At 35.9% G+C, this 20,609-nt stretch overlaps 2 protein-coding genes across 4 annotated transcripts; one reads left to right on the forward strand and one right to left on the reverse strand.

The window, feature by feature from the left end:
- Positions 1–7,213: 7,213 nt before the first annotated feature.
- Positions 7,214–10,943, reverse strand: LOC111367896 (pentatricopeptide repeat-containing protein At3g02330, mitochondrial). 3 transcript variants are annotated; one of them, XM_022989002.1, is made up of 3 exons: positions 7,927–10,943; positions 7,694–7,835; positions 7,214–7,526 (listed from the first exon to the last, which is right to left on the reverse strand). In XM_022989002.1, exon 1 carries the CDS (start codon positions 10,838–10,840, stop codon positions 8,171–8,173), a length of 2,670 nt encoding a protein of 889 aa, XP_022844770.1. In that variant the 5' UTR covers positions 10,841–10,943; the 3' UTR covers positions 7,214–7,526; positions 7,694–7,835; positions 7,927–8,170. The 3 variants fall into 3 exon arrangements, with proteins under 3 accessions (XP_022844770.1, XP_022844769.1, XP_022844768.1); XM_022989001.1 differs by having other exon boundaries at positions 7,917–10,943; XM_022989000.1 differs by having other exon boundaries at positions 7,694–10,943.
- Positions 10,944–13,320: 2,377 nt separating this feature from the next.
- On the forward strand, positions 13,321–14,946 carry LOC111367897. Its single transcript, XM_022989003.1, has one exon. The coding sequence runs from the start codon at positions 13,393–13,395 to the stop codon at positions 14,698–14,700; it is 1,308 nt and encodes a 435-aa protein (XP_022844771.1). The 5' UTR covers positions 13,321–13,392; the 3' UTR covers positions 14,701–14,946.
- Positions 14,947–20,609: the final 5,663 nt, after the last annotated feature.

Raw genomic sequence — 20,609 nt, forward strand, 5'->3', positions numbered from 1 at the left:
TTCACAGTATGTTGTTTTCCCCTTCATAGCTGAGGCCAAGAGGAGGATGTTCATCGATAGGACGTACTTGAACTTATTCAGAGAGGTGGACAATGCCAAGTGGAAAGCATTCGAGACGGAGTGGAAGAGAATTATCCCCGGGTAAGTATTGTATGATTTTGATAAAGCACTGTACGCTAACTCGTCTATGCTTATTTTAACATTTCTCTATTTTTTTAGAGCTACCCGCACGATAGGTAACCGGACGATCACGGAAGCTTACAAGTGGTTCCACGATATCACGACTTCGGGAGCTTGGCTCGCCGACGATGTAAGTGAACTATTCATTTCGTGTTTTGTATGTATACGTCACTTTGTGTTTATTAAATGAATAACAAATAATTTTTTGGTGTTTCTTGATGCAGCACATAGACCTGGCCATGAACTTGCTGCGAGATCGAGCTCAGAGACATCCAAAATCATTTGACGTCCATGGTCGAGTCATATTAAACACCGAGTTCCTGCATGCCGTTACCATAGAGTATCAGTCGCTCCAACTTATGGGTAACGAGTACACGGTGCCAGAATATATGCTCGAGTGGGTCATAGGATTGTCGTCGAGTGTCGGAGGAAAATCATGGGAGGGTTGTACACATGTACATTCCAGCGTGCATCAATAGGCACTAAGTTACGCTGGAGATCGTTTTTTTTTACACGACTATATATGTGTACAACCCAGATCATTCATGTTTGACGCAAGGCCAGTTGGAGTAAAACTTGGAGTCCGTAGCTGTAATTATTCCTATGATGGCCAGACAAGCGGGAATGACTGTACAGAACAGATTGCAGATTCTTCGGAACATGACAACATCGCGACAGTCCGTAAGGTAAGTGTTTGAACTTTGTTATTTTCATCTTTCAGATTTAGAGTTTTAGCTACACAATACTGAACTGATCCATTCTTGTTCAATTATAGCAGCGACTGCGGCATATTTGTCATTAAGTACGTTGAATTTTTAAATATAGGACATAAGGTTGATGGAATCAATCAATCGTGGATGCAGAACTGGAGAAAGAAGTTAGCATGTGCTTTGTTCGAATTTAACGGTGACCTGTGAATTTGTATTAAATATATGTAACATTCGAATTGTAAATTTAATTATTTTTTGTAATTATGAAATAATTGTAAATTTGTGTTCGGTGTATATGACATTCACATTGTAAATGTAATTATTATTTTTATTATGAAATAATTGTAAATTTGTGTTCAATATATATAATTATTTTTCTGTAAGTTGATTTTTTGTTATTTTACACATATGCTGAGAATGGAACTAATTTTTCCTTATGAATTATTGTAAATACCGTTTATCAAGAATAAATATAGAACATTGAACAAATATTGAACGTACCTGTCTAATTGTCATTTAGGGAAATTTGACTGGTACAAAATTGTCGAGTATGCCCTATTACTCTGCATCTGCCACACCTACGCGGTTGAGGAAACTCTCCGATAGATGGTATTCTAGATGTACTTGGACGTCCAGGACCACGCGGTTCAGCTGCTGGTGGCAACAAATCATTAAACGAGAGAATGTGCTCTGGAACTTCCCACTCTGTTTCATTCGGCAGAGGAAATATAGTCTCTGCATATGCTGTTCTCCAAGACTCAGTCGTATAATACAAAGAGCATAACGTTCTCGCTGCAAAACCTCGATACATGGCCATCGCAACTGCATGCTCACATGGAAAACTCTCCAACTGAAATCTCGCACAAGTGCATGTGTTATCATTCTAGTCGACCATATATGCCGTATTACGTGCACATTGTACGAAGAAGTGAAACTCATCTAGTGCTTTCACATTCCACTTCCTCGCAACCTCTGGTGCCTTAAAGAGTTTCTCCTCTTGAGCTGGAGTCAGTACGCTACTGCAACTCTGTGATGCCGCACGACGGTCATGAAATCACTGTTGCAACTTGTTATGAATGTTCTCAATCATTGCGAAAATTGGTAACTCTCGATCCTTCTTAAACAATGCATTAAGAGATTTCGCTTTATTCGACATCATCATGTTGTATCGACGTCCTGGAAAGTATAATTGCGCCCAATGTTCGATCCCCATGTTCTCAGATACTCCAACGTCGGTAATTATTTACTTCTTATCTCAAATATGAACTTATTACACTCTTCGGCACTATAAGCTTCGGCTGCTCTCTTGAACAATGAAACGATGTCTTTGCCCCGATACCTAATTTACAAATTACCTTATATATGGTACATGCAATACCCGTGATGTGCCTCTGAAAAATCTTTAGCGATACCGTTTATTATAGACTGTCCCCCGATCGGTTACAAAGGTAAGGTCTTCGACTTCCCCAATCACTTCCCTCAGTTTCGAAAAGAACCAACGCATGGACAGATCATTCTCGCTATCGACTATGCCGAATGCAATAGGGTAAATTTGGATATTGGCATCTTGACATGTAGTAATAATTAATTTGTCTTGATATTTAGCTTTCAGAGTTGTATCATCAACTAAAATTACGGGTCGCATTGTATTTTGAAAACTCCGAATACATTGTCCGAGAGCCATGAAGAAATACTTAAAACAATTATTGCTCCCCGTCTCAATAAAAAATGTCGTGCCAGGATTAGTTCTTCCCATGTTATGGCAATACCTGGCCAATTTAGCATAGCTCTCCTCAGCCAATCCCATTAAATCCTCCAACGTACATTCTTTGATCTTCCACTCTTTTTGGTAGCTCATGACCACTCCATACTGTTGACGGACGTCGTTAATGATGTCCGAAGGTCTGTAGATTGTCTGTGGATCCTGATACTTGTGCATTATCTGTCGACCAATAAACCATGCTCGAACTTGCCTGTAATCGTTTCGAAAAATTCCCACTTCGCAAGTATATTCCCGTGAATACTTGCGAATTATGAAGCACTCATTCGTATCTATCTTAGTTGCTCTCAAGCGCCAATTGTAATTACCTTTGACGCAAGCAACTGTCAACAATGATTTGTTTGATTTCTTTACCTTGAACTCAAAGTTATATTTTAATGCCACCCGGTGCACAACTTCCTGCAAATCTTTCTTGGTTTCAAACAGTTGCTTAACATACAAGTCCTCATAATTGGAAGCCACACGGGAAGAATTGGAGGACGGTCCACTTGCTCCAACCTGTGAGCTCCCACCCGGCTCATGTCTCTGTCAGGATAAAGTAATCAAATTCTCATTTGTAAACTCGTTTATATTCTCATTGTCTTCAACCGTCGACGAAATTCTGCTCGTAACAGCGATATCACGATCAAAAGCAACTGTCTCAGGAATAACCACATCATTCGCAGGAACTATCTCCACTGTCTCCCAAAAACCTCGATTATTGTTATCCGCCCTATCTGAATCTTCGCGTTCACCTTCGATAACATCCTTCGTAATTAAAGTCACACCAAGAATAGTCGGAGTCCGATGCATTTTATTCAATTCTAATAGATAATTCAATTCAGCATCATTAGTAACAAATACCGGTGGCATCGGAATGGATGAATCCCCATAACCGTTGAATAGATATCTCAATTGCATATCGTATTGAGATTGATCGACATTCAGCTTATTTTACAAATCGTGGTACATTTCTAAATATGGTGTACTCTCTGTTATGGGAATTGCAATACAACCACGTATGTCACTCGTCCATCTCCATTCCCACCGATTATTTTTATTCAATTCGAATCACCGAAATAACAGACGGGATTATCATATCTGCATGAGTAAATGAATTTAATCGACTTCATTTATTAATTATAAGAAAAAATAATGCATTGCCAATAAAAATCAGTGCCAACAGTTGGCTGTCAACAGATAGTCGACTGTTAACAGCCTACTCTTGGCTGTTAAACAACCAACAGTCACGTGACTATTTGGCTGTTTAACAGCCCACAGTCACATGACTGTTTGGCTGTTAAACAAGCCAAACAGCCGACTGCTTTTCTGTCTTTCGCATTACGTAGGAGAAAAAAATTATAGATCTATTCAAAAAAAAATTTCATACGTTCGATCTGCTAAAAAAAATTATTACTAACTATTACTATGTTGAAATAAATTTTCTCTATTCAAACGTATTCTAATTTACTGAAAAAGAAATTAAACATGCGTAAATATACTTACCGATTTGAAGAAATTGATATGAAAAAAAATTTCGGCTTTAGCGTTCGAACGTTTTTTGAGATGTTGAGGTTCAAGTAAATGAAAGATGAGAGTTTTTTTTTTGTTTTGGAAGCTCATTTTGAAGTTTTATAAGTAGGGAAGTGTTTGGTTTTCAATTATTAACTAAAAGGGTAGTAAAGTCTTTTCAACAATACATTGTTTTGTAATTGTATAATACATTAAAGGGCATTATTGTCTTTTAACATTCAAGAGGCCAATGTGATAATATTCATGATTTTCAAAGTCAAAGTGGAATTTCCTCCCTTTGACTGGGTCAAACTTAAAAGTACCCCCAAACTCTTGCTATCAATAACAGTCTGAACAATGCATGGAAGTTTCGGCACATTTATCGAGGCACTTTGCACTGCCAATTGCTCACCATCGACTGGAGCCAATTTGTGAACATCAAGTGGCTCTTTGGAGATTCAATGGCTTTTACGAGGAAAAATCGATTGGCGAATTATTTGTTGGGATTTGACTTGCGGTTTGGGGGATTGCTAGAATTTGGAATTGTCGAGGGTGAGGGGTAAGAGTGGGAATGAGAGAAGGAGAGGGGGAAAGAAAAAAATGATTTTTTATTTTATTTTTTTGATTTTTTAATTTATTTTATTTAGGACTTATTTGTACTTTTTTGAACAACTTTTTTTTATTTAAATAGGAAGGTATGTTAATTTTAATTAGAGAAATTTGATAAAAATGGATGAAATTGACGTTTTACACAATGAAACGTAGAAGTAGATGTGAGAATGCAAAAATTTAAAATGTATGAACATTGCACATTAATGCTTAGGGATGCTTTGTGCTAATAAGCCATTAAAAATATATATTGACTCAATTGGGTTTGGAATCTTGTATTGAAAAAAATAAAAATAAAAATTACAACCATAAGGGGTTTTGGATGCAATTTTATACATGTATCCGCAATAATTTCGAATCAATTTATAATTTTTCTGGTGTTTAATTCAATCCGATTCTTATAACATCGATAATAGTTCTACCAAGATTTTAGACATTGAGTGACATTGACAATTTAATTTCAACCAAAAAAAAAAAAAGTTAAAATTTATTTTCTATTTTGAATTTTACACTTTTCTCAAATGAGACTTAGCCTGCGTTTGGTCTCCATTAATTTCCATTTCATTACATTTTATTTTTTCTTATTTTCAACCACACAATCTTTCATAAAATCTCAACCTTGATCTCGATCTCGACACAAGTGTGATTATAAATAAAAACCAAATTGAAGATGAGGTTTTATAATAATAGAAATATTTTAGTATAAATTGGTGTGACAAATGTGAAGGCGGGCGCTGGCCTGTGATGAACAGTATAATTGGTGGGCCCTGATTAACAATAACGTGACTGGTGAGGGAGATTAATTTGAAAATTAAATAAGGAAATTTAAGCCAAATTGCAAATTTTATACTATTAAACCTGTAAGCCGACCTCAAGATTGGCGGGGAATGGCGTCCACGAGAATAATTAATAATTAGGGAAAAATTCAAATATCAAGTGTATTCTTTATACCCTTTCAAAAATCAGGTAAATAGTTTAAAAATTCAAAATTTAGGTATGTATTTAATTAATTAAAAATATTTATTGAATATATATAATAAAGTCACAGTTAAAAAATTAATTATCACATATTCATAATTATAAGTCACAAATTAATTGGTTACAAATTATTTCGAGGTCACAAATTAAAAAATTTGTAGGTCACAAATCAAATCGTTGACGTCACAAATTATTTTTTAGTCACAGGTCATCAAATTTTAAGGTCACAATCAATCACCAACAAAAAAGAAAAAGAAAAAATAAAATAAAACACAGACAATCAACCCAAACCACCAACTTGCACCACCACAACCACCATCGCTATCGCACACAACATCCACAACGCACCACCACTAACAAACACCGCCAACCATAATAACACCACCACCCATGTCGCACCAACACAATCAGCTTCCACAAACAGTCAAACACAGAATTCACATCACAATCACGCCGCAAACCCTACCACTGGCTACCATTGCACAACTATCGAATCAAAAACCAAAAGATCCCAAAAATCAACCACCAGATCGTGTCGGCCAAAAATCAACTCCCATTCGCATCACCACCATTTTCAACCACCACCACAGACACCACAAGATCTGAAACAAAGTAGATACAAAATTGCCATAGTTTTCACCTGCTTATTGAAATTGAATACATACGAAGTAATAGAAAGTGAAACCCTAATTATTAAAGAAGGAAATTGACCCCGAGTTAAACGAAGAGAGAAGATAGATAGATGGAAACGATGACAAAGCATGGAGAAGAGAGAGAAGAGAATGGGTCGTCGGCATAGTTCCTTCACCGTCGGTCGCCAAAGTTTGAACAGTCGTTGGCTTTCGAAGAGAGAAGGCAGAGAAGAGGAGAGTGAAAGGGTTGTAGAGAGAAGATCGAGAATTGAATTTGAATTTTAGGGTTTCAAATTGGATTGGGATGAAATAGAACTTATGTAGTACCTAAAATGTGCATAAAAAACCATTTTACCTGATATTTGCACTGAGATTTTTAAAAGTCGGGATTCTTGTAATTTCCACTAATTATAATTTCTCCAATTTCTTTTAGCTGGATTGACAATCGGACTGGACATTGGGCTTTGAGGCACAACTTAAGCCCAATCTAGTTAACACAAGTTCAACGAAAAATCACGTGCATGGCACAAAATAGAAGATTGCGGAGTCAGCTTCTTGGTTGGAACTTAGAAGCTAAGTTGGGAAGTAAACTTATTCATGTCAGAAAAATAAAAATAAAAATATCCAAAAATATTAAAAACAAAAATTAATTCAGACGCTGGCATAGAATTCCATAATTCTCACTTCTCAGGTTTTGAGACGACTAAAAGACTTGAAATGGATGATGAATCCATTAAAGATGGATATTTTAGTTCTGCAGAAATAAAGACAGAATTCAAATTTTAATTTAAATCAAAGTCAACAATTAATTTTAATCACATATTACATGAGTTTCACAACTTTTCAACTACACATTTTATCAACTGTTATTATAATCTACTAAAAATCTGATTTTAATCCCCACCAAACAAGGGTCAAGTAGAAAGTGTAGCCGAAATTTTAACAATGGCTGAACAAGATTTAGTGCGTTCCTCTGAGAAGTAGGTTAACTTGGACATATTTGTTTTAGATGTGGCAGCGAGAGAATATGATTTTCTGGCTTTGTTTTGTTGAGTCCTTGTAATAGAGTGTCTATCAGGTTTGCTTTCATGTTGCTCTTTTCCTTTTCAACACCTTCGTGATCCATTCACCAAGAACAAATCTTCCCTGGTGTACCAAAACAGGCCAAACAAAAAAGATTAAATTGCAGCAGCAAGAAAATAAAAAAGTCACACAAGATTCACAGGGTAACCCCAACATGGGGAAAAACCATGTATGAACCGAGCAAATCTTCCATTATAACAACACAAGGAGAATACAGGGTTCTTCCCTACCCAAGACTAGGTATCAACAATTGGGAGATTGGCTGCACTCGCCAAACCACTGGATGACATCACGAATCAGAAAACCTGATTTTGGAGTGTCCAATCCACAATTGACACCATTCAGATTGCAGTTGATGATGTGTGTACGAGTCTGCAAAATATTCACCCAGTCAGAGAAGAAAACAAAATGTAACGAGGAATTCAGAGACTGGAACTAAGTGTGGTAATTTACTGTCTTTTACCCTGGAGTTCCCAATTTTCTCTCCTCCTTTCAAACGCCAAAAAATTAGCAGTTGGAAGGCAACATGAATAGCCATGAGGATCATTAACTTCCATTGGCTCATTGACTTGTAAATGCGCATAGCATGACCAAAAATCTGAACTGAACCAAGATAATCCAAGTCAAACTTCCTTCTAATTGGAGGGAGAACCAATAGGATTTTAATATACTCGAAAAGGCTCTCAAACTTTAATTTGTAGAATGCCTCAAAAACAAGAGACTGCATATGCAGGATGCAGTTCTTGCTGCCCATCTTCTGTCCCTATATCACATATCATAAACTTGCTATCAGACACATATCCGGCCAATCTCATCTCACTAATTAGTATATCTAGGTTCTCATATATCTCTCTACATCTTGGATGAGCTTTGTCCATGGCGAGAAACATATGTACCTCCGACAGGACCTCAATCCAGCTGCAGCCTGGTTCTTTTTTCAGCCTACTATACCTCATCACTTTCCTCATATTTGAAACCTCTGTCCACATCTCTGCATCAGCATAAATATTCGATAGAAGAACATAGGCCGAAGAGTCCTCAGGGTCCAATTGCAGAAGAGAACTTGCTGCTTTTTCTGCCACCTCGACATTCCCATGCATCCTGCAAATACTAAGCAGGGTTCTCCAAATTACATCATCAGCCTCGAACGGCATTTCTTCAATAAGCTTCAGAGCATCAGTAACTTGACCTGATCTGCCAAGTATATCCACCATAGACGAGTAATGTTCCAACTGTGGATCTAATCCGTAGTCAGTTTGCATAGAGTTGAAGTAGAACAACCCTCTCTCAACAAGACAAATATGCGCACAAGCACGAAGAACTGCCACAAAAGTTGCGTGATTTGGTCTTACATTCTGAATCTGCATTTTCTCAAAAATTTGTAAAGCTTCTTCACCAAGTCCATGGTTAGCATAGGCACAAACCATAGCATTCCATGTCACAAAATCACGATTAGGTGATTTATCAAACATCAACCTAGAATCCTGCATGTTTCCACATTTTGAATACATGTCAACTAGAGTGCTGTTGATGTACACATCTGATTGCAAGTCCTGCTTGATGATTTGAGCATGGATCTGCCTCCCAAGACCTACAGTTGCTAGATTAGCACAAGAATCGAGAATTGTGGCAAATGTGAAATTATCGGGTTTGACACCCATTTCTAACATCTTAGAAAAGCAAATCTGAGCTCCCTCACTCTGTTCATGAGATGAGAACCCAGACATGATTGCATTCCATGAAACTGTTGTCTGTTCCTCCATTCTGTGATGAAGTTTCTCTGCATCTTCTATCACCGAGCACTTGCAGTACATATCCACTAGAACAATCCCAACAAATGTGTCCAACCCCATTCCGGACTTGATAACTCTACCATGGATCTCCCTTCCAGAATTCAGAGCTTGCCTACCTGCACAAGCTTTTAAAACACTGCCATAAGTGAATTCATCCGGCTCCATCCTTGACTGAAGCATCCAAGTAAATAGCAATAGAGTTTCCTCCTCACATTTGTTCTGTTCGCAAGAGGCAATTATTGAATTCCAAGAGACAGCATCCCTTGTTTTCATTCTGTCGAATACACACCGAGCTTCAACCAGTGATCCACATTTTCCATACATATCCAAAATGGCATTACCTACACAAACATTAGACTGGAAAGGTGTCTTTGTTGCCAATCCATGTACTTGAATTCCCTCTAGAAATCCATTAATCACTGCACAGGCACTAAATGCACCTGATAGGCTTATTTCATCAAAACCAAGACCAGCCTTCAACAAGTGCAAAAATAATTGTAAAGCTTCGAATCCACGATCACATCTAGCATATCCAGTAATTAACGCATTATAAGATTGCAAGTTATGGTTTGGCAACAAATTGAACACCTTCCTCGCATCATCTAAATTGTTACACTTTGCATACATGTCCAATGTGGCAGTTCCTACAATGACATCAACGCCAAAATTGTTCTTCAACGAATGACCATGCAATTGAGAACCCAACCTTAAAGCTGCTAAACCTGCAGTAGACCTGAAAACACTTGCATATGTAGATTGACTTACCCCAACTCCCACTCTTTGCATCTCTTTGAACAGCTCTATCCCACCCACAGGTTCGTCATTCTGCACACAACCTGCTATCAATGCACTCCAAGAAACCCAATTTCTCTCCGGCATTTGATCAAAAAAACACAGCGACTCATCCAACCTCTTGCATTTGCCATACATATCTAAAATTGCGCTCCCTGTTACCACATCAGAATCAAACCCCAACTTGACTACAATCCCATGTACCTGAACCCCCAAAACATTATCTTCTAAACCTGAACATGCTCTTAAAATAACAGCAAAAGTGGTCTCATCGTAAAAAAAATCCTCTCTCCGCATTACTGCAAAAATCTCAACTGCCTTTAAATAATTCCCATTCTGTAAGTACCCAGATATCAGAGAATTCCACGAAATCACATCCTTCTCAGGCATCATATCAAAAGAAGCCTGCGCCACACCCATCTTCCCACTAATCGAATATCCAAAAATCATGGCGTTCCACGAAACTGTGTCACGTTGAGACATTTGATCGAACACTTTATTAGCACAATCCAAACGGCAACATCTGATGTACATTTGAATCAAGCAATTGGTGACAAAAATCGTGGGTTTGAACCCGGATATTATAATTCGAGCATGGGCCTGTTTGCCCGGGTCTAGTGCTCTTTGGCTGGAGCATCCTTGAAATATATGGGAAAATGTCTTTCTGTAAATGGAGGGCAGTTGGGTAGCCTTTGTAACCGTGGAAAATCTATAGATGGATACTGATGCGAAATTATTTAATGGAAGCTTGGGAAGGACGAGAAAGGGCCGGGTTACGCAACGAGGAGCCATCGATTTTTGAAATCATGCTTGGCGGTTAAGAATTATTGAACCAAAACTTGGCGAACTATTCGAGCATCACCTTATAAGGTTGTCCTATTGTAGAGGAGCAAGAGATGAAGCCCCTTTTTTGCCCCCATTACCTAGAAAAATTAATAGATGAAATGGTATTTTTTTTTGAAAAATGAGTGATTGAAAGAGAAGGAAATTTTTTTTATTTACGTATAATATTATTTTATAGAAGATTGTGTGGTTGAAAATAGGATAAAAAAAATAAAATGTAATGTAATGAAAATTAATGACGCTCAAAAGGGGGCGTAATTTTGGATGTGAATTCACATTTTACATTCTGGACAACAGTTGTTGTGTATATATCAAAATTGATAACAATTGTCAAAAAATTGTGCATCTTGATTACATGTACGTGAGATTCTTATTTCTTACTTCTTTAAGTAAAAAAAAAATTGCAAAATAGTATCGTGTATTTACTTTTTATCAAATAATAATAATACAACTCTACTTTTACTTGAACTAATTTTTAACATTTCTAATATCGAGATTCATACAAATCTATAGCAAGCGTGAGAGAGGTTCTAAACTAATATTAAATAAATTATACATATATCAATACATGTTAATAAGTTAGAATGGGATGAAGTTTTATATTTAATAGCTCGATAACTTACTCAAACTCAACTTATAATTTTATATACCAAATTTTAACAAGCCAATTCGGCAATTCCTACTTCTCAAAATTCTCCAACTAGCATGCCTTAATTTTTAAATTTTTATCTAATTAAATTAGTATTAAGTTTCCAAAGTAAACAAATTAAAGGAAAAAAGAAAAAAGAAAAAATTAAGGGTTTGTTTTAGCTCCGTGTTCTTTTGAAAATGTAATTTGAAATAATAAATTGATTTATGTGATTAAAATATTAAAAAAATTAAATTTATATATAATAATATTTTGTTGAATAATATGCTATTGAAAATTATGCGAGAAAAATTATTTTTAGAAATAAATGAATGTAGCAATGGGCTAAATGAAAGACTTGAAAAAAGTCGCTTCCCCAATCTAGTTCTATAGCGTATGTAGCTAGGCCTGGGCATGGTTTGGTTTGGGTTGGTTTTGACCTAAACCCAAAACCAAACCAAAGTAGTCGGTTTGAGTGAAATTAAAACCAAAACTAACCCACTCTAATTCTTAAACCGAACCAACCCAAATCACTTCGGTTCGGTTTGGTTTGGTTTCTCGGTTTTAACTTTTAAATAACATTGCATTGTAACTTATAAAGAACAAGCAAACATTGATGTTACTCTTACACATTGTTCTCTCTCTTTTCTTTTTCTTTTTTTTTTTCCTCCCTTTTTTCTTTCTTTTTCCTTTCTTTTTTTCCTTGTTCCCCCATTTTTGAGTTTGATTTACAAATATGAGTGTTTCTTTTGCTTGGCGCATGATCTTTGGATACTTTCTGTAATGAATTAACAACTGCCAAACTTAATGATTAGTTTCACTTGTTTATGTCTGTGGGCGAGTGCTAATTGATTATCTAGATCATGTAGTTTCACGTTATAGTTTGTCTCCTTCAAAAGTATTTGCTTCATATCCTATAATATCTTTCCTAGCATTTGTTTGGTCAAGAAGCAACATTTGATTCCGTTTATAATGTCCTTTTAGTTTGTGATTTTTGTCATATATTTTTAACTGAAGAGATCACTTTCTTCCAACTTGTGGAGGAATCAAATTTTCCTTCAAGTTTGTTTTGTTAATTTACAATGGGGGATGAGGAAAACAATTTTCAACCTTCAAAAAAGAGGGCTGTCGGAGTGCAACTATCTTGAGATAATCCTGATCTTGATAATGATGAAACCTTTGAATCAGAAACAAAAAGTTTCAAAAAAGCTAGTGACGAGGTTCTGGAAAGTAGAAGAATAGCGAAAGTTCGTCGTCATCAAGCATCAACTTCCGGTGCCTTATCTTTTGACTTTTCTTCCTGAAAAGGAAAACGAAAGCAAGAGAAAATGTATTACTTGAGAGTCTGATTATGAGTTAGTTTCCATGAAATAATTATAAGTCCTATATCCATTTTGTTGCATGATTTTTAATCATCATGCTGCATGATTCTGGAGATATGAATGATTGAATCGTAAATATAGTCTACAGTTGCTAATAAAACCTTAGTTTTACTACTATTGAAATTGATAATTAATGTGGAATTTTATTGGATTTGGATTGGATTGGTTATCATGTTTATTTTGATTCCTACAGTCATACTCTGTCTGTGAGTTACCCTTCTTCTTCTTCTTCTTTTTTAAAAAAGAAAAAAAATGGTTTAGATTTGTAGCGGGTTGAGCGGTTAACCATCGATTTTGGTATTCAAACCATGAACCAAACCAAACCAACATGGTTTTTGTCTACAAAAAATCAAACCAAACCATTTGACTACTCTAAACCGAACCGAACCAAACCGAATCGGTTCGATTTGACGATTTAGGTGGTTTGACGGTTTTTTTGCCCAGACCAATATGTAGCAAACAAAAAGTTTCACTTTCTCTTCAATTTTCCCATGGCGGAGGTCTCAAATCTCCTCCGCTTCAACCACTGCCAACCACCGCAGCAACAGCAAACCAGAATCCCAATTTCCAACCCCACCACTGGGGTCCGTGAAGAAGGTGAGGAAATCTTTGAGCACAATCCATTTGTCATCGATTTGGATTCATTATCCCCTCCTAATAATGCGAACCCCTCTTTCTTTATACATGATGATTACGACAATACCTTCAATTTCTGCTCCGATTTAAATATAGAACCGGAAAATTGGGTTTCTGGATATGCGGATTCCTTGGAGGACCCGAATTGCTTTTTCTGTGGAGGAGAGGAAGATGGGGATGATGAGGAGCAGATGAACTTTGTTACCGATCTGTTCGAGTCTCGTGAAGCCCATTTTCCAGACCACCCGATTTGGGATTTCGATTCGGGTCTCTCGGAGGATCTGGGCATGGAATTCGAGTTGGGACCTGCTCTGGTGTCAGCAGCGGAGGTTTCCTCGCCAGTGGGGCTTAGGGTTGTAGGTATGGATTCGCAGTCTGATTCCGAGGAATTCGGGGTGAATTCTGGGTTTATTGACAATAATGATGATAATTTTGATGGCTTTGGGGTTAATTATCTCATTAATGAAAATGAAAGGGAAGAGTTTGAATGGGAGGAGGTAAATGAGAGAATCCAATTTGATGAAAGTGAGAATTTGAATTCTGTGATTGATAGAATTGAGGAAATCTCAGTTTCCTCAGATTTTTCGTCCTCAGAAGGTGAAAACCTACAGTTAGGTGATGGGGGAGGACGAGAAGAGAGGAATATTGAGTGGGAAATACTCTTGGCTGTGAATAATTTGGACATGCATTTTGATTTTGAGAGCCGGGAAGAACATAATGATGGGAATGAAGTTCCTCGCCTTGACCTTTCAGATTATATATTGACAGTGGAATATGGTACCCTTTTCGGGCAATTGGTGGAGAATGGGAATGCGATAAAGGGTAGTCCACCTGCTGCGAAATCCGTGGTAGAGAATCTACCTTTGGTGGAGTTGACAAAAGAGGAAGTGGGGGAAAATAATGATTCGGTTGTCTGCACAGTTTGTAAGGACGAGGTTGCAATTGGGGAGAAGGTTACTCGAATGCCTTGTTGTCATCTTTATCATGGGGACTGCATTTTGCCGTGGCTCAAGATTAGGAATACTTGCCCAGTTTGTAGGTATGAGTTGCCTACAGATGATGTAGAATACGAGAAGCGGAAGACTGAGAGGAGTGGTGCTGGAATTGCTTCTCGCTTAGATGGTGATCTCCAGGCGAGATACAATTTTGAACTTCTGCCTTGAAAAGGTGTCTTAGTCTGTAGAATATGGCTATTGTTGAATATTTACCTTTTCAGTTAGCATGTCAATTTTATTTTTTGTATTGTGAAATGATGAGGTAACAAAACTTGTAGATCAATATTAGATTGAAGATTATGTGAATTTGTCATTGTGTAAACTTTATTTTGCAACTCCATGTGTAATGATTTCAGCGAAAATTTCGGAGATGAATGGAAGTTAACAGTTTTTGGGAATGTTTCTCCATCGGCATATGTTGTACAGTGCGCAAATTTTGCTGGCCTTTCAAGACTCGTTGTAAATATAACTCGTCCTAACTTTTGAACATTTTACATGTTTAGTCGTTTAGATAGAATGTTCTACTGAGGATAACTCCGAAAGGAAAGTTCTACATGTACCACCGGGGCTGACAATCACACACTTGGGAGGGGGCCCATGATGAATAAAAAAATTGTGAGCCCCCTTCTGTGAGGACGTTATTAACCCCGATTATGCAACTAGAAAAATCCATTCCGAAAACTTTACAAAGAAACACGCTGAATATGTAAGAATCTTTCTTGTCGCTTAATCTTCTAGCATTAACTTGCACAATGACAGGTAATGATAATTCCCTGTGGGTTCAGTTTCTATTCATTAATGCAAGATTTGCTAGTTGAACTTTCTATATGATTTATCAGTTTAATAATTTCATTTCATCAATTACTGATGGAATTACATACTTTTACCTACTGATTGTAAGTGAATTTTGGGAAGTTCAGCTATCACCATAGGTTAAAAATACAAATTATGTAATTAAATTCAATTATTCACTTAAATTAAACAAATCAAAATCAAAATCAAAATCAAATAAAACATAAGCACACTAAGCCCTTGCAATAAAACTGAAATCAACGTATGAAGAAGAGTTGGCTGAACATTTAAAAAAACAAAGCAATCGTCTATAGCCCTTCATTTTGGTAAAGATCCTAATTTTAAGAATTTTATTTTCAAATAGTTTTTACTTTGGAATCTTCAAGCCATATTTTGATTGGATTTTGGTGCACACAAACAGCAGTCAATTGAAGAAAATCAAAGCAAAATGCAATTAAAAGCTAGGGCAGTCGTAGATCAGGTGAAGATGTTAATTTTTTCTTATAATTTAAAGCACTAATTTTCATAAATTTTATTACAGACAAATATTTTGTTGAAAATAAAGTAATAAAAATAAAAATAAATATTATTGACAGAAATTGTGATAAGTTTACGGTTAACAAGATAATAATTCAAAATTTTAAAAATAGAATTTTCTGCCGGTGATAATTTTCAAACATATATAATAATAAGCTGAATTAAATTACATAACTACAAATTATGTTAGTGGTGATAATCAATATTGATAACAAATGTTAGAAAATTTTGCCGATAATTAAATAATAATTAGAAAACAATCTTATTGGGCATTTATATTACAAATAAAGAAAAATTATGTAAAAAATAAAAATAGATAAATAACAAATTTTCATCAGCAAAAACATTTCTTTATCGAAGATCAGTGATAGTAGCATCATCTGTTGCCGACAACATCATTGACTGTGTGATCATCGATAATCTCTAATATAGGCGCGTAAAAAATAATCGATGATACCATTGTTTGTATCGAAACCCTCATATTTTAGCCATTCACTCAAGGTAATCCCAAAATGAGGCAATTCAAGTCCTTTCACGCTATTGTCACGAGAATTAACCTACTAGAGAGGAATATATATATGATGCTTTTCTACTCGAGAAACTCTGCTTGTCTTTATTCTGACTTATTCTTGCTTTATGAAATTCAGATAAAATTCTGATTCCGTCCATAATGCCGTAATCATTTTGACTATTTGATAAAGGTTTCGACTCGTGGAAACTCGAACATGTTCTATGTAAATCTTCCCTAGAAATCAATGCAACGGATCCTTATTTCGAGACATCAAATTTTTATATTTGACTATAATTTTAGGCCCATGCGCTCCCAATTGTTGTAAAAGTATCCTCTTGCGGTTAATTCCTCCTCTAGTGGTTGAGCAGCTAACATGAGATAAGTTAGGAGATCCATAATCATGATTTCTCTCTGTTAATTCTTCATGCAAAAGACCTTCATCATTCACATAAGAGGGACATGCAGAAGGATGGACGATATCTTTCACCATCTATCTCACGATTTCTTCACTTGGGTGAATGCTCCAATCAAACCAAGGATTTCTTTCATCAGGAACAGGAGGATTTCTGCAAACCCAATTTGAAATTGCAAATTACTCATGAGCTAAGTCATATACTCATATGCATATATTTTGTTAGAAGGGATTTTTGGGACTAGAATCTACTTAGTTCCAGCCAGTTTAACAAGAAACACAGATACGCATAAAGTACAATGTTTTCACATAAAAGATATGTTTATTATAATTAGATGAAGTGATTGAGTACGAAGTGTGTTTGAGCTGCATTATTTTGAAAGAATGTAGTAGATTGATGGAGAATGTGTGATTAAAAAATAACAAGAAGTTTTTAATTTACGTGTAATGTTATTTTATTGAAAAATATGTGGTTAAAATAATATCAAATTACTGTTTAAGAATACATTTTTTCAAAAGAATGTGGCTCGAATAGGGCTATGTCTACTCATTAAATGAGGGGCAAAATTGTAGATTATATCCTAATCTTTTATTTTTGCGGCTGTAGTCCCAAACCTTTATATTTAATTGCCGCGGTCCAAATCTGATTCCGTCCATAATGCCGTAATCAACGACGAAATTGCAATTTTGACTCAAATGAACAAATTAAATGAGGGACAAAATTGTATATTTATAATTTCCATGAACAATTAATTAAACATAGAAAAATGAAAGTAAAAATAAAATCATGTCCTTCTCAAACCCATCCCAAATGACCCCACCTCAACCAAAACTAATCACCACCGCCACAATCATCACTATCACCGCCATCACCACCACTACCTCTCCTTTCATCGTCCATTGCCTCCCCAACCAAAGGTGAAAATTAAGACTTTTTGTATGCTTGTATGACGTCAATTGTGAGGAATCTTGAAATAATAGAATATTTTTTCGTGAAAGGCATAAATGGTCGGCAAATTGACGATGGAGAATAGTGAGTTGATAGTGCAGAAAGAAAGTTTGACGTCATTTTTCGGCCAATCGCGATTGTTATTGTGCAATTCAAAGTTGGACTTGATGCAAATGTTTACACGTGGGCTATAGTTGTTCATGGGTGCACATAAACCCTAGACTATTAAAACCTCAAAATGCAATAGATCTATATAAAGGCGGAAATTTGGCTTGTTGGTTTGGGCTGTCCATGGCTTGGTTCGAAAAAAACCCCAGCCAACCTCAGCAGGCTTGCAAAAAAAAAAAAATACCAGAAAAAATGAAGCTACCTGCAAAAGGATGCGTGTTGCTAGCATTGCTGCCTTATTTTTAAGGCAACACTGCTGCCAAAGGCGGAGCCAGGAAATTTGTTCAGTACGGGCATAATTTAACTCGCATTGAATATTGAGTTTTGGTCATGAATTTAATGATGCTGAAACTATAAAAACAAAATCGCGATAATACTAAAAATGACATAGTTTATATTTAAACGTGTTCCTCCCAAGTTTTCATATTTTGACAAGTGAAGTCCAAATTAACCCATGCTTAAAATCAAGCAAAATCATGGGATATTGCTAATAATTAGAAAAAAAAAAAGTTTGGGCCTAAAAATTTATGCCTGCACTCATCTCAACATGGCTCCGCCCCTGAGTGCTGCACATAGCTGCCTGCATAGGCAACTGTTACTACTACTTATTAGATAAAAAAAAGTGAGCCGGCTCGGCTCTATAAGGCCCAATCCAAAAGCACGGGTCAAATCTAAATTTTTTAATTGAGCAAAAGCTCGACTTAGCTCGACCCAAAAAAAGCCCACACCATTTTACTCGAGGTGAGCCCAATCTTCGAGTTTTAACTCCCTACTCAACTTATTGACATCCCTAAATCTATGGCTCCCTTTTCGGGGATTTAGGATCTAGTCCTTTTGATATCCTTTAATTGATTTCTATTGTTGTTGGTGCCAAATTCTTGATGGATTTTCATGGTCTGCAACCCAAACATATATGGATTGAAGCATACCAAATACCTATGCACCATCTAATATTATGACCTCAAGTGAAAAATCCCAATTTTTGTTTTTCACTAAAAATTAGTGTGTTTCTAGGGATGGCAATAAAACCCGTCCCGAATGGGGCAAAAAAATCGCGCCGCCCCATGAAGGAAAAAAAAAAAAGATCAAAAGTAATTTTGTCTCTAGACAATTTACTCCTTAAAAATCCATTTTGAATTTGCATTTTATTTTCTAATAATAACATAAATTGAAACTTTGATAATGTAAAAAAAAAGGGGGCAAAAAGTTTCCCTGTCCCACCCCGAGCCTATCTAAGGCTGGGCGGGGCGAGGGCAACTTGTCCCGTTGCCATCACTATGTGTTTCCACTAGGAATCACCTTAGATCTTTGTAAAGATTTTGACTTTGTGCTCTTTCTTATGGATTCTGCAAACCCTTTAAATTCTTGTTGTAACATAAAAATAAAATTTTAACCTTTCAATATTTTAACCATTTAATTTTCTGTTTTTGATTCAATAATTAGTTGTAACACAAATTAAAACATCATAATTCATATTTTAATTGTTTAATTGTGAAAGTTGATATTCACCTATAAAAGTTGGTTATATCTCATTGAAAAATAAAAGTAGAATACAACTTGAAATATTATTCTCTCTATAATTTTTTACTATACTATTTTGGCAACTTAATGAGAGGTTCGTTTATCTATCTCTATATGGTCGTGCCCATAAAAGAAAAATTAGCTGTGAACAATATAAGTTTTATCTTGAAATCTTGTAGTGTCAAAAGAACAGACATGAAGGGGAGGGAACACAACTTTAAGACAACTTTCTTGACGTAACTTTCTAAAACTTGCATTTCTAACTCTTCTATTCTTATCGTTGAATTATAATGTTTATGCAATTATTGAATTATGTTATTTATATTTATTAGTTGATATGTTTATTTACATACAAACCATCCATTTTTTCCAACAATTTCTTGGAGAAATGAGTTGAATTTGTACTTGAAAATTATGGGTTTTGTTAGTGGTTTTGAAGCTGATAAAACGAGGAAATTCAATTAATAAATGGATATGACGATGGTAGTGGCGATGGGGGGTGGAGGGAGAGGTAGTGATGGTGGTGGTAGTGGTAGTGGTAGTGGTGGTTGATTTTGGTTGGGGTTTGGGGTGGGGGTGGGGGTGGGGTGTGGTGATTTGGGGTTTGGGAAGAAGATGGATTTTATTTTTCTTCTTTCATTTTTTGTTTTTATTTGATTGTTTATGAAAATTGTAAATTTATCATTTTGCCCTTCATTTAATTTGTCCATTTGAGTCAAAATTGCAATTTAACGGCATTATGGACGGAATTAGTGATTTGGACCACAACTACAGTTAAATACAAAGGCTTGGGATTGCAGCCGTAAAATTAAAAGTTTAAAGTATAATCTGCAGTAAAATGAAGGATTAGGGACTTCTGCTGCAATTTTTCCTATAATAAACACCGGGCTTCGAGTCAATGACGTCAACATCAAACCATAGTTAACAAGTAGGAAAATCACCACAAAACAATTAAATGCCACGAATTTACACTACAAAATCAAGATTCGATTATCATTGTTAGAATTTTTCACAAGGAACATTTGCTGCATTGAATTTTTTATATTGTTATTTCTGAAAAGGCTCCTACAGATGTTTTTTTGTCTAATGTTTATTTTATTTATTTATTTATTTTTAGGTTTCTGAACTCCTTGAGCTGTGATGATATTACTCGACATCCACCTGACTCTTTCGTGGATTCTCTACCC

This window comes from Olea europaea, chromosome 18 (genome assembly GCF_002742605.1).
Source record: "Olea europaea var. sylvestris chromosome 18, O_europaea_v1, whole genome shotgun sequence".
In the NCBI taxonomy this organism is placed as follows: domain Eukaryota; kingdom Viridiplantae; phylum Streptophyta; class Magnoliopsida; order Lamiales; family Oleaceae; genus Olea; species Olea europaea.